This window comes from Dreissena polymorpha, chromosome 12 (assembly GCF_020536995.1).
Source record: "Dreissena polymorpha isolate Duluth1 chromosome 12, UMN_Dpol_1.0, whole genome shotgun sequence".
NCBI lineage: Eukaryota > Metazoa > Mollusca > Bivalvia > Myida > Dreissenidae > Dreissena > Dreissena polymorpha.
Window position 1 is genome coordinate 20,288,169 of NC_068366.1, and position 20,073 is coordinate 20,308,241.

Here is a 20,073-nt window from a genome sequence, read left to right on the forward strand (position 1 = left end):
CTTCGTGTAAGCGATTTTATGATATTCAAATAACCATTCGATGCAAAAAGAAATTTAAAATAAAGAAAACATATATTAAGTACAGTTATCAGATGGTAGACTACGACGAACTTATGACCATTTTTAGCGGTGACCGTTTTGACCTGTCTCAAACTTCAGCTTCTCCCTTTACAATATGGCGTCCGTTGGATCCAAATCGACAGAGGGTAAGATCAAAAACAAATTTAAGAAATAATGTGTCACAACGTTACTATTTACGTTCCTTATACTCATACACTGGGTTTGCAGTTATGTATTGCTTCATTGATGGCAAGTAAATATCGCGCATTAAGTTATGGGCGAATGAGTTAAGATGTGTCAAGTATAAGAGGGATTAAAAAAGGTTACACATCGTTTATAGCAAAGACCTATAGATAACACAGATTGGAAACTTCGTGCCTTATCGGGCTATCTCTCGGCGGGGTCACGTGGTCGAGAAACCGATAAGTACACTGAGGATCAGCAGACAATTTATTCCATGAATCAATCGGAGTAGTCCGGAGATAGCCGGTGTATCACGATTGCGATAAGATAGCGACGCGTCAGTAGCAACGGCTACGATTATCGAGCAAAGTTATGCGTAAATGTTACGGTGCTATGAAAGGCGGCTGTAACTTGTTCAATAATGATCCGATTTATATAAAATAAAGTTTCATAGAAACATGGGTAATTATGTTTTTTTTTATAAAATCTCGATTTTATTTACCTACAATAAGAATTTATAATGCCGCGATTGTTGAAGAAATAGCGCTAAGAACTTCTAAATCGCGGCGAGAATGCTGTTGAATAGTTTATTTGAAAGGCTTTTGCTGATAAAATATTCTTGTATAATTTGGTATTTCAAACAGTTAAAACCTTATAAAATATGGGTGTGTATAAAACGCGGCATTTAGCGCAGACTGCAAATTGCAGGCTGCGTTATCGGGCCATAAAACGCAGCCAATATAGACATCGTTGCAGTCAATATAGATATCGTTGGAAAACGCAGGCAATATAGACAAAGAAGGAATACGCAGACGATATGCAATATAGTTTATGTGCTATATTTAACTAATTAATTTATTGCATTTCGGTGAATTTATGAACCGTGGACATTCTAAAATGAATGTGCTATATTTAACTAATTAAATACTTGTAAGTTGTATTGCATTTCGTTGAATTTATGAACCAAGAACATTCTAAAAATGAATATCAGTCAATTTGAAGTTGAATATTGATACCGGGAGGTTTATTTTACAAGATGTATACGATATATAAATAAAAAAGAATATAAAGTTGTAATAAAAAAAATATGACTGTATATACACATTTCATTGCGTGAAACTTATTCGAATAATAGGAAATTCTAATTTAAATTAAGAGCGATGGTTATCCCTATTTGTTTAAAATAATAAAATATTAAAGCTTTATACGTTTTAAACTCATTAACGAATACGCAGATTTGAGCGCAGACAATATATAAAAAGGAAGAAAACAGATTAGGTCAATGTTTCGCGATGATGGGAAAATTTTATTTTAAATAAAAACTATCTAGCATTTAAGCCGTTGAACTAATGAAATTGTATTGAGAATTTATTTATATGAATTTAGGAACCTAGATGTTTTGTATCAAGATGAAGACATAATAATGTGTTTTTATGAGCACAATTGAATAATTAAAATTGAGATAATATAATTATATAACTGTATGTATATTTAATGTATGTATAGATTAAACGCAATGTTGTTTTCATCGAAGCCAATATGGACATCGCTGCAAATTGCAGGCTGCCTTATCGGCATAAAACGCAGCCAATATAGACATCGTTGCAGTCAATATAGATATCGTTGGAAAACACAGCCAATATAGAAATAGAAGGAAAACGCAGCCAATATAGACATAGAAGGAATACGCAGCCAATATGGAAATAGAAATCAAAAACTTGTGAAATTTTAAAATGACTGACTCTGTATCAATAATTCGAAGGTTTTAATTAACATTATATGTATGAAAGTATATAAAGTCCATATTATTGTAAAACTTTTAACCTAATATATTTTCAATCGGAATATCGAACAAGTTGAATTTAATCTTCAAAGCACACAAATGTAAACGAGTTTTAATAAAAGAATACTAATTTGTATTAAAAATTATTTTATTAATGAAATACACATTTTACACATTTTACCGCTTTCAAATTATTTAGATAATTAGATTTCTACTTGAAATTAAATGCGTAAGCAGGAAGGCAGCTGACAGCGCAGCATATATATATATGGTAAACGCAGCTTTTAGCGCAGCCTATGTAGATATGGAGGCAAACTAATTGGGCAGGTTTCGCGCGGGTGGTCATTATTTATATTAAATGATGAAATATAAAAGCATTATACGTTTCGAACTCAGTAGAGCAATACAGAATTGGATTGTACCTTGTTTTGTGTTATCATCCATAAATTAATCCTCATCCAAGGGAGAAAATGGAGCAAGCATATTTCTGACACGTGAAAAAGTTTCATTTTGCCATGTTTACTTGTTAGAATTGAAGAACGATATGAGAAGCTTAAGAATAAACATAAGACCGTTTGAAAGGAGTGTTATACATGTTAAACCAGGGGTCTGTTACAGTGTCTGTCCGATTATCCTTTATTGTGGGATAGTGCGTTCGAAAAAGGTGCGAAATCTGTCAACTTAATATACAAATATAATGAATGTGACACCTGTTGACTAACTTTCAATAATAATAATAATACAACAATATTTGACATTTGTAGACGTTCGAAGGACGCCGGTCACCGGGGTTTTAACTGCACTTAATTGGTCTGTAGGCTTATGTATCTTATGTTCGTAGATATGTCTGTGTAGTTATGAAAATGGAGGTCTCACAAATTTAATAAATTAGTAATTCATTTGCACGTTATGTAAACGCCTCTGTTACTCAACAAATATAAGCAAAATAGGAGCAATGCAAATTTGTTTAAAATAATTTCTTTTCCATAATTCTATCAGCAACAACAATAATAGTAAAACAATAACAAGAGATTTCCTTTAAACAGAATAAACAATACAAGCGGAAAGTGTCGTTCAAATTAGCCTGTGCGGCTATACAACAACAATACAAGTGAAAAAACAAAATAGCAATCAACAAAAAAAAGCAATAACCAAAACACCAGCCAATAGAATCACAATATAAACAATGCAATTTCTTAGTACATGTACTGTGCAGTCCGCACATGCTAATCAGAGTCGACAGTCTCCGCCCAAACTGTATTTCCGCTAAGAAGAGACTTCGTTTAAACAGAATATACAATACAAGCGGAAAGTGTCGTCCAAATTTGCCTGTGCGGACTGCACAGCAACAACAATAAAAGTGAAAAAACAAAATAGCAAACAACAAAAGCACAAGCCAATATAATCACAATATAAACGATTCAATTTCTTAGAACTGTGCAGTCTGCGCAGGCTAATTAGAGTCGACACTCTCCGCCCAAACTGGATTTCCGCTAAGAAGAGACTTCGTTTAAACAGAATATACCATACAAGCGGAAAGTGTCGTCCCAAATTAGCCTGTGCGGACTGCACAGCAACAACAATAAAAGTGAAAAAACAAAATAGCAAACAACAAAAGCACAAGCCCATATAATCATAATATAAACGATGCAATTTCTTAGAACTGTGCAGTCTGCGCAGGCTAATTAGAGTCGACACTCTCCGCCCAAAATGGATTTCCGCTAGGAAGAGACTTCGTTCAAACAGAATATACCATACAAGCGGAAAGTGTCGTCCCAAATTAGCCTGTGCGGACTGCACAGCAACAACAATACAAGTGAAAAAACAAAATAGCAAACAACAAAAGCACAAGCCAATATAATCACAATATAAACGATGCAATTTCTTAGAACTGTGCAGTCTGCGCAGGCTAATTAGAGTCGACACTCTCCGCCCAAACTGGATTTCCGCTAAGAAGAGACTTCGTTCAAACAGAATATACCATACAAGCGAAAAGTGTCGTCCCAAATTAGCCTGTGCGGACTGCACAGCAACAACAATAAAAGTGAAAAAACAAAATAGCAAACAACAAAAGCACAAGCCAATATAATCACAATATAAACGATGCAATTTCTTAGAACTGTGCAGTCTGCGCAGGCTAATTAGAGTCGACACTCTCCGCCCAAACTGGATTTCCGCTAAGAAGAGACTTCGTTCAAACAGAATATACCATACAAGCGGAAAGTGTCGTCCCAAATTAGCCTGTGCGGACTGCACAGCAACAACAATAAAAGTGAAAAAACAAAATAGCAAACAACAAAAGCACAAGCCAATATAATCATAATATAAACGATGCAATTTCTTAGAACTGTGCAGTCTGCGCAGGCTAATTAGAGTCGACACTCTCCGCCCAAACTGAATTTCCGCTAAGAAGAGACTTCATTCAAACAGAATATACCATACAAGCAAAGTGTCGTCCCAAATTAGCCTGTGCGGATTGCACAGCAACAACAATAAAAGTGAAAAAAACAAAATAGCAAACAACAAAAAGCAATAACAAAAGCACAAGCCAATATAATCACAACGTAAATAATAACAATCACAGTAGTAAATCAACTCGGAATCTGTAGATATTAAACCAATCAATACATTATTATACGTTATTTGGTCGTTAAGCACTGTATTAAACCTGTTATTTGCAAAAGCCGTGAGATAATTGGGGCATTGAAAGAAAGAAAGTAAACTGTTGTTTTTGAAACGGAGAACACGAGAATCAGACCTGCGTTTCGTACGACGATCATTTCAACTACCGGCACGTAAGAATGAAAAACCTATATGGCAAAAGAAATGCTTTTATCAAGTACTTTTAATGCACACATTACACGAAAAATCATAATCATCTAGCGATTTATCTTGTGGCACAGAAACGCAACTTTTATGAAACCATTCTTTGCAGGTATCACATTGAACCATATCCTCGACGCAATCAGGCAAATTACAAATACAATAGTTTTTAATAATAATAGTTTTACAATGTTTTTGTCGTCGTACGCTGATTGTTTTCTTTGTTAATGGGAATTCGGTCATTTGTTCGGTGTCTTTACAATTAATTAGATGTTGGCGCATTTGTGTCGTATCGAATATGAGGTCTAAACAAATCTCTTTTCGAAAACAAAAAGCAGTAATAAAAGCAATTGCAAATAACCCACAGTCTACATTATTATTTTGACACATAACCTCGGGGAGTTCAATACAAATTTGTTTCTTATCGCGACCATATATATGTGATAACTGAATTTTTAAACCGTCTGGAATTATTGCATCGTCCGAGCGTTCGATACCCGAACTGTCCAAAAAATATATTTTGTTGTTGAATAAGATAGTAGAAACCCAATGATCTCTATGGGTGTGATGAATTTGACAAGCAGGTTCAATTACTGACTCCATAGGGACTTTGCTTACCCACCTCTTCTTATTTTTCGCAGCGACAGCCGGCACCTGTTCCGTTAACTGTAAAATGTATGGAGTTGATGTTATCAATTGGGAGATGTTTGCAAAGGGTTAATATTAATTACCCAGACCTGGTCTTTGTCATTAATGTATCTTTTTATATGCGACTACGCGCTGATTTTTTTTTTGAAATGAAATATTCAAATGTCCTATATATATATTATGTTTTAATGTATCTTATTTACAAAATATGATCAATAAGACGGATTACAAAGTTAATCAGTGTATTGAGTGTATCCCTGTATTGAGATTATAATAGAGGGATCACCACAGCAAGTTGCAAATACACGGTGTATTCATTCGGGTCGGGTTAGATGTCATTTTTATCAGTGTTTAATTGTTTAATTTAGTTCGCATCTCTTCGCGGCCGACTTGCTGAAGCATTTCGCGTTGCAATAATGTGTGTTTAATCTTTTGCGCATATCTTTTATAGAACCGACAAGTCCGTTAAATAGTCACCAAGCATTAATTATATCGAAATATAAATGGTATACATTTATTTGAAACAGTCAATAATATATACTACATTTAACAAGGAAGTTTCAAAAACAATAGCTTCAACATTTTTCACACTTAGACAAACGGACGACTTGTTGAAGCATTTCGCGCTGCAATGATGCGAGTTGAATCGTTCGCGTATAGCTTTTATAGAACCGACATGTCCGTTTATTAATTATTAAGAAGTTAATAATTTGTCATAAAACAATCAATGAAGATCCCATTACGTATGGAAAACTTATTGCGCACACAATTATAGGAAAAAAACGTAAACCGCGCATATATGATTATCATACCTACATGTATTTAAACATGGTTGTACGAAACAATGATTAATTTTACACGAATTCTTTATCATGCAATTTTTAAAAGAATCAAATGTTTAATTATTTTCTACTTTAATAGAAATTTACCAACATTTTTTAATTTGTACATGAGTTACGGTTCTACATTAATTAATTAAATATGAAATTGTTTAGCATGAACAAATTAAAAAAATATTTATTTAAGTATTCCAGTATACTACAGCCTTATCTCTAGACAACCCCTATCAGTAATAGCCTTATCTACTCCTCGATAATCAGTGCCCTCATCAGCTCTGAATGACTGACAGATTATCGGTTTATTGTAATTTTAGTGGTGAGAATTAGGGTATTGTTACTGATTAGGAGACAGCTGTTTTCAATTTCTTTCGTAGCTCATTAGAAGTAAAAAATATAAGATTATACAAAATTTATAACAATTAAATAGAAATTAGAATACAAATAATTAAAAAACAAAAAAAACATGAACGCAGAAATAGAGCTCTACATAGACTTTCCACTATTATAAATCAACACGCGAACCATTACACGTATTTGAATTAATAATTGCAAATTACATATTTTCCAATATTGGTTCAAAATACTTGACTCGAGTGATAGAAGTATCACAAAAACAAACATGCATCTATCATTCAATTTAGTTTATTTGATTATTGCTTTGCTACTTTAATAATTGTTAGTTGTATATAAGACCTTTCACAACTATTGCAAACATTCATATAACCCGTGAAAAACACCGACCACAAGTGTAACAGAGCAATTAAATGTGACAACCGTTTATTCAGATAATTAAAAAAGGACATAATTATTATTTTTACTTATAAACTTCTTATAAACTTCTGATCATATTACATCCTTCATCTATTTCTATATATTTTTTCGAGGCGTGCGAGTTGACTTCAAAAAGTGCGAGTTGACCAGAGATGCCGTGCGAGTTGACCAAAAAACGTGCGAGTTAACTACCGTGCGAGTGGACCGGCACCCATATATTATACATTTAACAAGGAAATTGCAAAAACAATAGCTTCAACATTTTTCACCCAAGTAACAGTTCAGATATGTCATCAAAACTATATGGGCCTTCGTCTCAATAATGATTCAATTAACGGGTAATGCCAAAGTGTTACACAAGAGAGTTGTCATGAGATGTCACGAGGACCCAAGCTACCACCCCTGCAAATGTGACGATTGCATCAAATGCAACTATTAATTTTGCTTTCAGTTGCAATATTAATAAAATTCCTATTAAGATGACAGTACAAACAATAAACAAGTGGTGCCACTTAACAATAAAACATCAGTGCATTTTGGAACGGATTTATATTTTTAATTATACAGCCTGTTAATAAATTTTTGTTCGTATATATGGAGGAATGTGTAATGTTAATAAAAGCCTGCTATACAAAGTAAGTTATTGTTTGTATGATTTCCATCATACTTATAAATTGTGGTAAATTTAAAGACGAACTTCTAAAGTATATCTCCAAATTAATTTAAAAATGTTTCATAACAATATGGTTTTATTCACGCACAAAAGCAACAACAGGTAACGTTAACTCACCTTGCAGGAGGGCACGATTTCAAAAATCGACTCCTCTTCACACAGATCTACCGTTGTGAAACCGGAGTATGACAATGTTATAATGTCCTCACTTTTGAGATACTGGTGCATGTACTTCACCTGGCTGTGTCCGAAAATCAAAGCCATTCTTTTACACTCACTAGACGGCACACGAAAACACTATAGGAACTATACACACAAAAAGAACACACAATTACAAAACACTTCTTCCAAATATCGCAATAAACACACACAAAAAAACTGTTGAAAAACACGAAATAGCACTTTACACACAACACACACAAAACACGTATTCCAAATATCACACTAATCACTGACAGCACTGATATTACAAGTAATAACAATGATATGAAATGGATACAAAAAATCGGATATAAATATACGACTTAGAATTACTCGCTAAAATATAACAATTTCTTTAACAATATGTGTGAAATTTCATTCCTTAAGATGCAATTTAAATAAGTCATCTGAGCAAATAAACACCCGGCATAATTAAGGGTCTTTTGGGTTGAAATGCAAAGGGAAGTATTAATTGGCAGGTAATTGATGTACATCCTTTTTTTCACACTTAGACAATCTCGATAAAATAAAATTAGCCACAAACAACATCAATAAGTTTTTGCCTTCTTTCTCTATATTGGCTGCGTTTTTCTTCTGTTTCTATATTGACTGCGTTTTCCTTCTTTGTCTATATTGCCTGCGTTTTCCAACGATATCTATATTGACTGCAACGATGTCTATATTGGCTGCGTTTTATGGCCCGATAACGCAGTCTGCAATTTGCAGCGATGTCCATATTGTCTGCGTTAAAAACCACAATTCGTTCAATCTATACATACATATACATACATACATACATTTTATATAATTATGTTAATACAATTTTTATTACTCATGTGTGCTCATAAAATCAATTTATGATGTCTTCAACTTGATACACAAAATAATAAAATGTGTATAACTTTACTGCCATTATAGCGATAAAAAACGATAAGTTTTAAAATTGTATGGACCTTAACCACTTTCATAAATAAAAACCGTATTGATACAGTAATTCTCCAACTTTTTTGCCTTCTTTCTCTATATTGGCTGCGTTTCTCTTCTGTTTCTATATTGACTGCGTTTTCCTTCTTTGTCTATATTGCCTGCGTTTTCCAACGATATCTATATTGACTGCAACGATGTCTATATTGGCTGCGTTTTATGGCCCGATAACGCAGTCTGCAATTTGCAGCGATGTCCATATTGTCTGCGTTAAAAACCACAATTCGTTCAATCTATACATACATATACATACATACATTTTATACATTTTATATAATTATGTTAATACAATTTTTATTACTCATGTGTGCTCATAAAATCAAATTATGATGTCTTCAACTTGATACACAAAATAATAAAATGTGTATAACTTTACTGCCATTATAGCGATAAAAAACGATAAGTTTTAAAATTGTATGGACCTTAACCACTTTCATAAATAAAAACCGTATTGTTACAGTAATTCTCCAACTTTTTTGCCTTCTTTCTCTATATTGGCTGCGTTTTTCTTCTGTTTCTATATTGACTGCGTTTTCCTTCTTTGTCTATATTGCCTGCGTTTTCCAACGATATCTATATTGGCTGCGTTTGCCAACGATTTCTATATTGCCTGCAACGATGTCTATACATTGGCTGCGTTGAAAATAACAACCCGTTTAATCTGTACATATACTTTACATACATTTATTTCATAAACAATTATGTTAAACAATCAAAACATATTATTATGTCTTCTTCTTGATACAGAAAAACTCAATGCGTTTATAATTAAACTGCCATTTTAGCGATTAAAACGATAATTTACGTCTTATAATTGTTTTGACCTTTACCAGTTTCATACATATACTGTTAATTAAAACCTTCGAATTATTGATACGGTAATTCTCTCGAATTTCACCCGTTTTGCCTTATAGTTTTATATCGTCTGCGTATTCCTTCTTTGTCTATATTGCCTGCGTTTTCCAACGATATCTATATTGACTGCAACGATGTCTATATTGGCTGCGTTTTATGGCCCGATAACGCAGCCTGCAATTTGCAGGCTGCGCTAAATGCCGCGTTTTATACTGACCCATAAAATATTATTATTTCAAAACGGATAGATATATGTGGACACATAGATCTAGGTCTCTGATTAAAACAACATTACAGTATAATAAATGCTATGATCGTTCGATCCAAAAACGGTTTCAGTTAGACTTATTTCAATATTGATTGTGTAGATTTTTTAAATTGTTTAATTCTCTTTTTATTTAGATCTTATTCATGAGTTATAGGTTATTAAAGTTTTGTTTGTAATCCAGTTTTTTTTCTTTTGGTAATTAAATTAAGCTTTCAGTATTGTGGGCTAGGATTTCGCGAAAAAACAACAACATTTCACGCGCGTGTTAATCGTCGGATCAATTAGTGAACTGAAGAAGATGCTTTGTGTGTTTTTTCTTTATTCTTGAGAATTAATTAAAAGAAGGGATCCCAACTTTATCAGTTTGCGTTGTTGATTGATTTTAATTGTGTGATCAGTGGCCGCGGCCGTCGAATTATAGTCATCTCACAGCTTTTGTTTGTGTTTTAATAGTAATCTCACAGCTATCTGTTAAAACATGTTTGTATATTAACTTGCATGTGTAACATTGACAGGAAAACTGGTAATACTAATAAAAGATATTAAATGAGAAATTAAACCCATACATTGTACTTTCATCTTGTTTTTTATTCATACCAAGATAAACATATTACCCAGAATAAAAATCTTATTTCTTCGATTTGAGGTGAATAATGACGAAGTTTTTCACAATGAACCAAAGCACCTTTGACGACATGTGTGTATAATAGGGTAAAAGAGCTTACAATTGTACCATCTAAAATTGTACAAGGCCAAAATCCTTTAAAATGAACATTTTCCTCCAGTTTAGTTCATTCATACCTAGATTAACATATCACCAAGCATAAAAATCTGACTTAATCTATTTGGGATGAAAAATAAAAAAGTTTATCAAAAAGAGCAAAAACACGTTTGACAGCAATCTTGTACAACAGAAGAAAAGAGCTTAAAATTGTACCAACATTGTATAAGGCCAAATACTTTAAATTGATTATTTTCTTCTGGTTTGTTTAAATCTATACTTAGATTAACATCTTGCCTAGCATAAAAATCTTACTTCAACGATATGGGATGAGAACTAGAAAAGTTTGTCAAAAAGAAACAAACCACTTTGGCGACACTGGTGTGAAAAATGATTGAATGGAATAACAGTATAAAATAGTACAAATTGTACAAAGGCAAAATCCTTTAAAATACCTCATTTTCGTCTACTTTTTATAAATCATACATAGATTAACATCTCGCCTACAATGTAGCATAAAAATCTTACGTTATCAATATGTGATGCTTAATGAAGATGCTTCGGGCCTTTCAATTTTTCAAAAATTATCGAAAATGAACGAATCCAGTGTTCTCTTTCAATTCCGATAAATTAACAATTAATTAGAATAACAACTACCAAAACCTAAAGAATTATCAACACAGAAAATAAATACTTATTTTTATTCACACAAAAAATATTCAATATGTCTTTTTTCGGCGACCGACTTTGCTCACTACGCGAAGTTCGTAACGTTGCGCTTTCAGACATTCATTGCTCTGCAAACTGACAACAGAGCGCTAAAAACACTAATTAACACATTAAGATTGTTAATAACAATATCAATATAATATAAACTACCAGATCATGCTCAGAATACCCTACGACAACAAATATTAACGACTAATTACGAAGAATAATTGATTGCTTTATAACAAAATGGCCGACAGTAGCTGGAACAGGGAAGAATCTACAGGTACACCGGCATCTCCAAAATCAATGTCACGTGACCCGCGTCCGCCGTTAGATATTATCGCATATCGCTATCGTGAAGAGGAGAGTTTCCAATCTGTGTTATCTATAGGTCTTTGTTTATAGCATTTCTATCCATAGGATCGGCCATCTTAATGAATACATACAAATTTTGGAAGTTAACAAATACAAAAACACACAAATGTTTATAGCTAAATGTGTATTCTTTGACATAACGGAAACTGCATTTACAATATTGTTTTACTCAAAATACTGGCTAGACTTCGCTCCCTATTGTAATCTGTATCATGTGTCTCATAATATCGGCCCTTCTGATTGGAAATCATTAGAATGATCGCCGTGATATTCATTGATAACCCTCAAATAAATTACAACTGCTTCAAATTGAAATACATAAACTTTCCAGCACTTCTTGAAAGGTTTTTCTTAGTCACAATACTATGAGGAGGGCTGATACTTTGTCAATAAGGGATACTCTTCAATTTGGGATTGGTACTCATAAGTGGTCAAATCCGGAAAATAAATGTCGTTTTCATCGATCCTAATTGGGACATTTATTAATATTCTAAAAACTTCAAAAAACAAGTACTAACAGTTATTTGCATTTTATTGGTCTTCTTCATTGAATTTCCACATGAATTGCAAAATGAAGCTAACACCTGTTCTACTGAAGTTGTAACACAATTGGAAATATTACTTAAGGAGGGTTCCTATGCAAAAACCTGACCAAACAAAAACTGTTGAATTTTTTAAGCATACTTCACTAAACAAACAAACATCGTCTACTGTAACAAGTCCACCAATGAAAAGTGTGTTTGTGCCATCTGCAAAATTAACCCTTAAATCCACACAACTTATTTGGAATAGTAAATTTAAGTATAAATAAGAAACATATTTTATCTATGCCAATTAGAATAAATCTGGTGGTTACAAGGTAGAAATCCTTCTTTTTTGCGCTTTAAAACTTAAAAATAATAGCGTTTGTCAATATGGACGTATACGTCTAGAAATTCTACTTTTGGTTTTAAAAGCAATACGGTTTGAAAAATAATAAATTACTTGCTAACTAGGCCAGTGATTTTTTTTGCTTTAATTTGTTACAGCCTGTGCCATTTTAATTGGGAAAATTAGCGCGATTAACCGTGAAATTTGGAAAAATAGCGCGATAAACCATGCAATTGGGAAAAATTAAGCATTATAAATAGGGTTATAAGTAACAGAAGTGATATTGTTTTAAGTGCATGTTCAGGGAGTTTCCTAGAAAAGGAGTCTGGTTATATTGGGATTTTTTTTAATCAATAAAAGTGGCAAGTTCGGGAATGATTTATGGACAAAAATGACTTAATTCAAGTTATATATTTTGTAAGATGTTTAAAAAATAAAGTTGAGACCTAGATTTAAGAAATCATAATTAAGTTTTATGAGACTTCTTTAAAAAAAAAAATACAAAAAAAAATATATTTTTTTTTTTTTTTGGAAGTTGGGCTTTTTTTGGGAAATTTTGGTCAGATTTTTGGGAAAAAACGTGTATTTTTGCGATTGGGAAGCAGCCGAAAATCGGCTGTAAATTTGAGCAAAAAAAAATCACTGTAGGCTATAGATTTAATGACAATTTTGCACACTTTCAAATTGCATCTATATGTATTGATTAACATGTATTTCATTTCAAGATGTGTGGCTTTAAAATTTTCCGATTTGAGTCTAGCCACAAAATGGATTTTGAAATAAAGCTAAGTTAATATTCAACCAGTGAAGCACAATACCATTGTTAATGAAAAGTTACTGTATTGCATCATCATTGTTGAAAATCGAAAGCAAATTGCTGTCTTATGTTCAACATGTTGAAACCAGTAGTTCTTCTTCCGAAGGACTCAAGGAGATGAAGCGCCTCCAAATAACATGGTGCCTAATGGTCCTTGCCAAAATATGAGGCCAGATATACATGGTTGTACGATTGTGCTGCCAATGACGATGTTGGTGATTAAAGATGTTGAACTCTTTCATGTATTTTTGAACACCTATTTATTTTCCCAATTTCTTGAAAATGCCGATAAAATTCCAAATTTCAAAGCCATGGGCTATCTTCCGAAAAAGTGGGAAAAAAACCCTTGACATAAACCTGGAGAAGTCTCACATAGTTTTAAATTTTCTCAGTTTCTTCCCAGCAGGAAGAAAGGATGGTGATAATTCTGTTAGTCCGCAGAAACGGAAGGCAGACAACGAGGGTGAGGCCATTACCAAGAAGGCAAGCAAGGATGACAAGCCTTCAGGTGCGGCACCCATCAACGTTTCCGTGGGCAAGAAACCTGGCGGCATCAGTATGAACTTGGGAGGGTCGAAGAAACTTGGAGTGCCACCAATAAAAATGTCATTGCCTGCACAGGTAATGTTAGATGGCTTTGTGATGTACTGTAGGTTGCTAACTCCTTTAAGTAGCTCCTTTTAAGGTTTCTTTCAAGAGAACATCTTATTGTTAATTAAAACAATAATAAACATTTCTAGCTTTATGTGTTTGGGATGGAAAAGGTATTTGTCTACATAGAGTTACCATTTTCTGAAATATTTATTTAATTGCAATCAAATCATAAGTATGAAAGTATTTTGTGTTAATATAATTATAAATTTTGATGTAATTAATATCATGTTTATACATGTAACTTTATCTTGTTTTAGGTACAGAAAACAGAGGTGGCAGCAGTAAAACCTAAGAATGAGAAAATTGCTTCCGTTTTCAACCCAGATAGTGAGGTAAGTTTAAAAGTAATGTCTTTGTAAAATTATTTGATTGTGCATCTTTCTTTCAGAAATTTTCAAAATCAACTGTAGCCTAGGCTAATTATTAGCAATTGTTTATCCCACATACAAAGCATAATTTGTTTTACACCTACCATATATAGACTGTTTTTAAATGTCGCATATATGTATATATATTTTGAATGTCGAATATTATTTGTTTCTACTGTAGAATACATATGAACTCAAAATTGTGATGGAAGCTCCTCTATTACTGTTTGTTGAATTTGAATCATTTCACAACCACACACTTACAATACAAAAATGTAAGATGATCAAAATGTAAGGAAATGTGACAGCAACAAATTTTGAGTATATATATTATAATGGATTATTTTTGTCTGAATGAAAGTCTAGTTTTAACTAACTGCCTGTTAGGTTTATCTGTCATTCAACATGTTACAGTATGTTTATTGACTTACCTAGTTATTTTAAATTGCTCCAAATTTGAAGTTGAAAGGTCAAGTTGCAAAGTTCATAGATTAAAAACACAGGTTTTCTCTTAATGCTATGAAAAGCAGTATTTCAGAAGAACAAAAATTACTAGTTCTTGTTTATGAATGTACATTGAGCTATAGATGACACAGAGTTTGTCTTTCCTCATCTGTAATGAGAACATCTATGTCTGTTGACAGAGTGATGAAGAAGAGATGCCTTTTGAAGCCAAGATGAGGATGAGAAATGTAGGAAGGTATGTGGAAAATTTAAAAATTGAAAAGAAGGACGATTCTGTACCAAATTAATGCCGTGTGATCTGAAGAAGGGGTGGGGGAGGAGATTTGTTCAGACTTTCTTTCTCAGTTCTTTCATGATTTGACTGAAATACTGCTGAAAAGCGGAAAAAATCTCACCCCCCCTTCTTCAGATCACAGCTTGTAAGACCTTCTTTACTTTTTGAGGTGACAAGATTGTTCTGTCATACTGGTAGCTTTTTGAAGTACTTTCACTGACCAGTAAATAGGTTGTTCCTGGCGATCACACAGCTATTGGACCCTGGCAAGATGTAAGCTTTGATTTAAAAAAAATAACATGGTGAAAACATATTTTCAACTTTTGTTGCCAAAGCAGTATAATAAATATAGGATCTGGCACGAGTTGTCATATCATACCATAATTATTAAACGAGTTCAGGAATTTTGTTAGTAAGCGAGCCTTACTAACGAATTTTCTGGACGAGTTTAATAAAATATGGTATGATATGACAACGAATGTCAGATATTTTTGATAACATGCTTTTAAATGATCAAATTAAATAAATATTTACTCAAACATCGTGATAAATCCAGAATGTTGTTTACATTTCGTGACGTCATTTGATGTTGCAACGTCATTTGAGCAAAATAACAAAATGCGATTGGTTAATGGAATAAAAATAAGCCAATGAAAACGATAAAAAAGTACATTGCACACGTTTAAGATAAAAATATTCGTAATGGTTATATTACATGGGAAACAGGGTATGACATGTGATAAAACTGTATTTCCCAATAGTACATGCTTGTTACACATCCTTGTTTCAGCTGATTAAGTCCTGTTTACTGAGTAATTGTATTGACTATTCATTACTCATTTTTCAATGAAATCAAAACTTTACTGGTTAAACAACATTTGATTATATTGCAGGTTTAATGCATGTGCCTAAAGTGCAGTCTGCACAGGCTTATCAGGGACAACACTTTCTGCTTTTATTGTATTTTTCATTTAAAGGAAGTATTATAAAAGAAAATCTAGTGTAGGCAGAGAGTGCTGTCACTGATAAGCCTGTGCAAACTGCACAGGCTTATCATGGACGACACTACACACATGCATTAAACTCCATTCATCCATTTTTCATCCTTCAGGGAGACTCCAACCGCTGCTGGTCCAAACTCGTTCGGGAAGGGAAATCTCGGATTCTGCGACCGTAATAAAATGATAGAGCGAGATCTGCAAAAGCAAATGGAACAACTTGGTGAAAAGGCAGACAGTCGACGCCCTAAGACATGAGTCATTTGCTGCTGTAAAACACTAATGAATAATATTATTGCTCACTGCTGACACTTCTGAACTGTGGGTACCTTTTGACTGCAAATGGAATTTAATATTAGTTCATGGGGAATGCTTGAAAAACAGTTTCATAGGCAGTAAGTTTTTCAAGGTTTTCTTGTTTTGTCCTCGAAATGCACAAGTGTGATTCTATAGGATGTTGGCCTATCGTTCTTGTTCAGTGTAATTTTTCGTTTTAATTTGCTCAATTGTTTGAACATTATCAGTTTTAAGAGGATTGAGCAGGAATCTCTTGTTTCTTCTTAAATATTTTTTTAATATTTACTGCAAGTTTGTAAACCCATCACTATGTAAAAATCTCACCTTTGGCTGAGGGCTCAAAGCATTGTCATTTCTGCCAAATTTACTGGAAATTGGCGGAAATGTTATGGTTTGTTATATAAACACGGTTTACCTGTATAGTGAATGTTGTGATTTGCATGGTATAATATCTGTTTGACAAGTAGTTTAAATGTACTGTTTTACATAATCTAGCAATAAATTGTGATTTATCTATGTTGTTAATGTGTAACTTTGTTAATTTATATATTGATATTGTTAGTAATGGAATACAATAAAATAGTTTGGGACAATTTATGATGATATCAGATCTGCAACTGTAACATATTGAAATCCAGGGTTCTGTTTGAAACCATAGACTCAAACTTAATAATTACCAGTATTTGTTATTATAATAAATTATCATAACTACGGTTAGTTGGTTTTATTATCAGCATTGAATTGTTCTTTGGAGAAGTTTTCCATGTTTTTATCTTAGAATTACCAAGTTACTGTCAGAAAACTTGTTTCACTAAATGCCCAAGCTTATTGTCATATTATGAGGAATTTTTGGCAAGTTATAGCCCTTTATTTTACATGTAATTCATTTTTATGTCCCCCACTATAGTAGTGAGGGACATATTGTTTTTGCCCTGTCTGTTGGTCTGTTGGTTTGTTTGCACCAACTTTAACATTTTGCAATAACTTTTGCTATATTGAAGATAGAAACTTCATATTTGGCATGCATGTGTATCTCATGAAGCTGCACATTTTGAGTGGTGAAAAGTCAAGGTCACCCTTCAAGGTCAGAGGTCAAATATATGTGGCCAAAATCGCTCATTTTATGAATACTTTTGCAATATTGAAGATAGCCACTTGATATTTGGCATGCATGTGTATCTCATGGAGCTGCACATTTTGAGTGGTGAAAGGTCAAGGTCAAGGTCATCCTTCAAGGTTAGAGGTCAAATATATGTGGCCCAAATCGCTTATTTTATAAATTCTTTTGCAATATTGAAGAAAGCAACTTGATATTTGGCATGCATGTGCATCTCATGGAGCTGCACATTTTGAGTGGTGAAATGTCAAGGTCAAGGTCATCCTTCAAGGTCAGAGGTCAAATATATGTGGCCCAAATCGCTTATTTTATAAATACTTTTGCAATATTGAAGATAGCAACTTGATATTTTGCATGCATGTGTATCTCATGAAGCTGCACATTTTGAGTGGTGAAAGGTCAAGGTCAAGGTTATCCTTCACAAGGTCAAGGTCATCCATCAAGGTCAAACGTCATATAGGGGGACATTGTGTTTCACAAACACATCTTGTTTATCCCCTGCCAAAGGCGTTATAGAATGGGCATTGTCCGTCCGTCTGTCACCAAATTTATTTTTGGCGGGGGGGGGGATATAAATTCTTTTGGCGAAAAGTGGGATCTGCAGCCAGAGTCCTAAAAATCAGCAAGCAACTTCTCTTACATTTCTCACTTGAATTTGACAAACTTCTCAAGTGCCCTTTTCATTTGACAGACTAACCTGCCAATAAAGACCACTCAAGGGATGTGATCGTTGTGGTCTTTGTTCACAGGTGGCCTTTATTCGCAGGATAGATTGAAACTGCAAAATAGGCTAGTAGGCTTTTAAAAGGTACCTTATCTATGTACCTGCTCTATTGTTTTAATGTTTGAATACCTGTACTTATGCAGTTTAAATGTAATAAAGGATTGAAAACACAGTTTTGTTTTTATATTTATTATCCCCCGCCATAGGATATTGTTTTGGCATTGTCCGTCCGTCTTTCCCATGTCCGGAGCCATATCTTGTGCTTTGGCGGATTTCATTGAAACTTTATATGAGTATATATATGGATATATATATATATATGAGTATATATATGGATATATATATATACATATAAATATGGATAAGAGGATGATGATGGCATTGTACACCATCTGTTAATAACAGAGTAATGGCCCTTTGTATCATGAAAAAATGCTGTTTTGAGCGCAAATATAACACTTTTGTGTCCAGAAGCATATTGGCAGGGGCTATCGATTCAACGCATTTGCTTGTTATTTCTATTTCTGGATGTTAGTATTACTTATTTTAACAATCATATACATGTATCAATAAGTATTGACATATATGTACATGTAATTATAAAAATAATATGTACATGACATAGCAAACATGTATATATGAAGCACTACTACACAACCAGTAGATTGACAATAATGGACAATAAATGATATACATGTTTATCTAAGACTGGAAACATAAAAGAATAAGATTCCTGACAGATTATCTACATACCAGTAATCCAGTATTAGCCACAATCTTACTTACGTATCTATAATCTATGCACGTCTTATCACGGAGAAATTTAAGAAGGGAATATATATCAAAATGTATGCGTGTAATTGGCATCGTAGTTGTAACAAAAACGTTAATTTTCTTAATAATGAGTTGCCATAAGCCCCAAACTTTTCTTTGATATTTTCAGCAATAAGTACATTAATTGGGAGCCATTTAAAAAGAAAGGCAACTTCAGATACTTGGTCACGTGTACACTGTCAAATGCATAAAAGAAGAAGGCGGCTACCAATTAGCAATGTGTGTAAAATATACAAAAAACTGCCATAGAATTCAGTAAACTGTCACTTGCCAATATCTCCGTAGCAACTGATGTGTGCATTAGTAAGATTTTTATCACATGAGCATCACAGCATTCAGTGATTCCGCTGGGCCAGTTTAAACTGTAAATGGCTTTTGTTATTCTGCTGGGCCAGTTTATACTGTAAATGGCTTTTGTGATTCTGCTGGAGCAGGTTGGACTGTATATGGCTTTTGTGATTCTGCTGGAGCAGGTTAGACTGTATATGGCTTTTGTGATTCCCCTGGAGCAGGTTAGACTGTAAATGGCTTTTGTGATTCCCCTGGAGCAGGTTAGACTGTAAATTGCTTTTGTGATTCTGCTGGAGCAGGTTAGACTGTATATGGCTTTTGTGATTCCTCTGGGTCAGGTTAGACTGTATATGGCTTTTGTGTTTCCGCTGGGACAGGTAGACTGTACATGGCTTTTGTGATTCTGCTGTTGCAGGTTAGACTGTATATGGCTTTTGTGATTCCACTGGGGCAGGTTAGACTGTATATG

General features: G+C 33.5%; 1 protein-coding gene across 3 annotated transcripts; it reads left to right on the forward strand.

The window, feature by feature from the left end:
* The first annotated feature begins 135 nt into the window (after window positions 1-135).
* Window positions 136-18,651, forward strand: LOC127853936 (PEST proteolytic signal-containing nuclear protein-like). Of its 3 annotated transcripts, XR_008036796.1 has the most exons (6): window positions 136-206; window positions 13,986-14,203; window positions 14,494-14,568; window positions 15,249-15,304; window positions 16,455-17,855; window positions 18,008-18,651. XR_008036796.1 is itself a non-coding variant. In XM_052388810.1 (5 exons), exons 1-5 carry the CDS (start codon window positions 176-178, stop codon window positions 16,597-16,599), a joined length of 525 nt encoding a protein of 174 aa, XP_052244770.1. In that variant the 5' UTR covers window positions 136-175; the 3' UTR covers window positions 16,600-18,651. The 3 variants fall into 3 exon arrangements, 2 of the variants coding, with proteins under 2 accessions (XP_052244770.1, XP_052244771.1); XM_052388810.1 differs by having other exon boundaries at window positions 16,455-18,651; XM_052388811.1 differs by having other exon boundaries at window positions 166-206; window positions 13,989-14,203; window positions 16,455-18,651.
* Window positions 18,652-20,073: the final 1,422 nt, after the last annotated feature.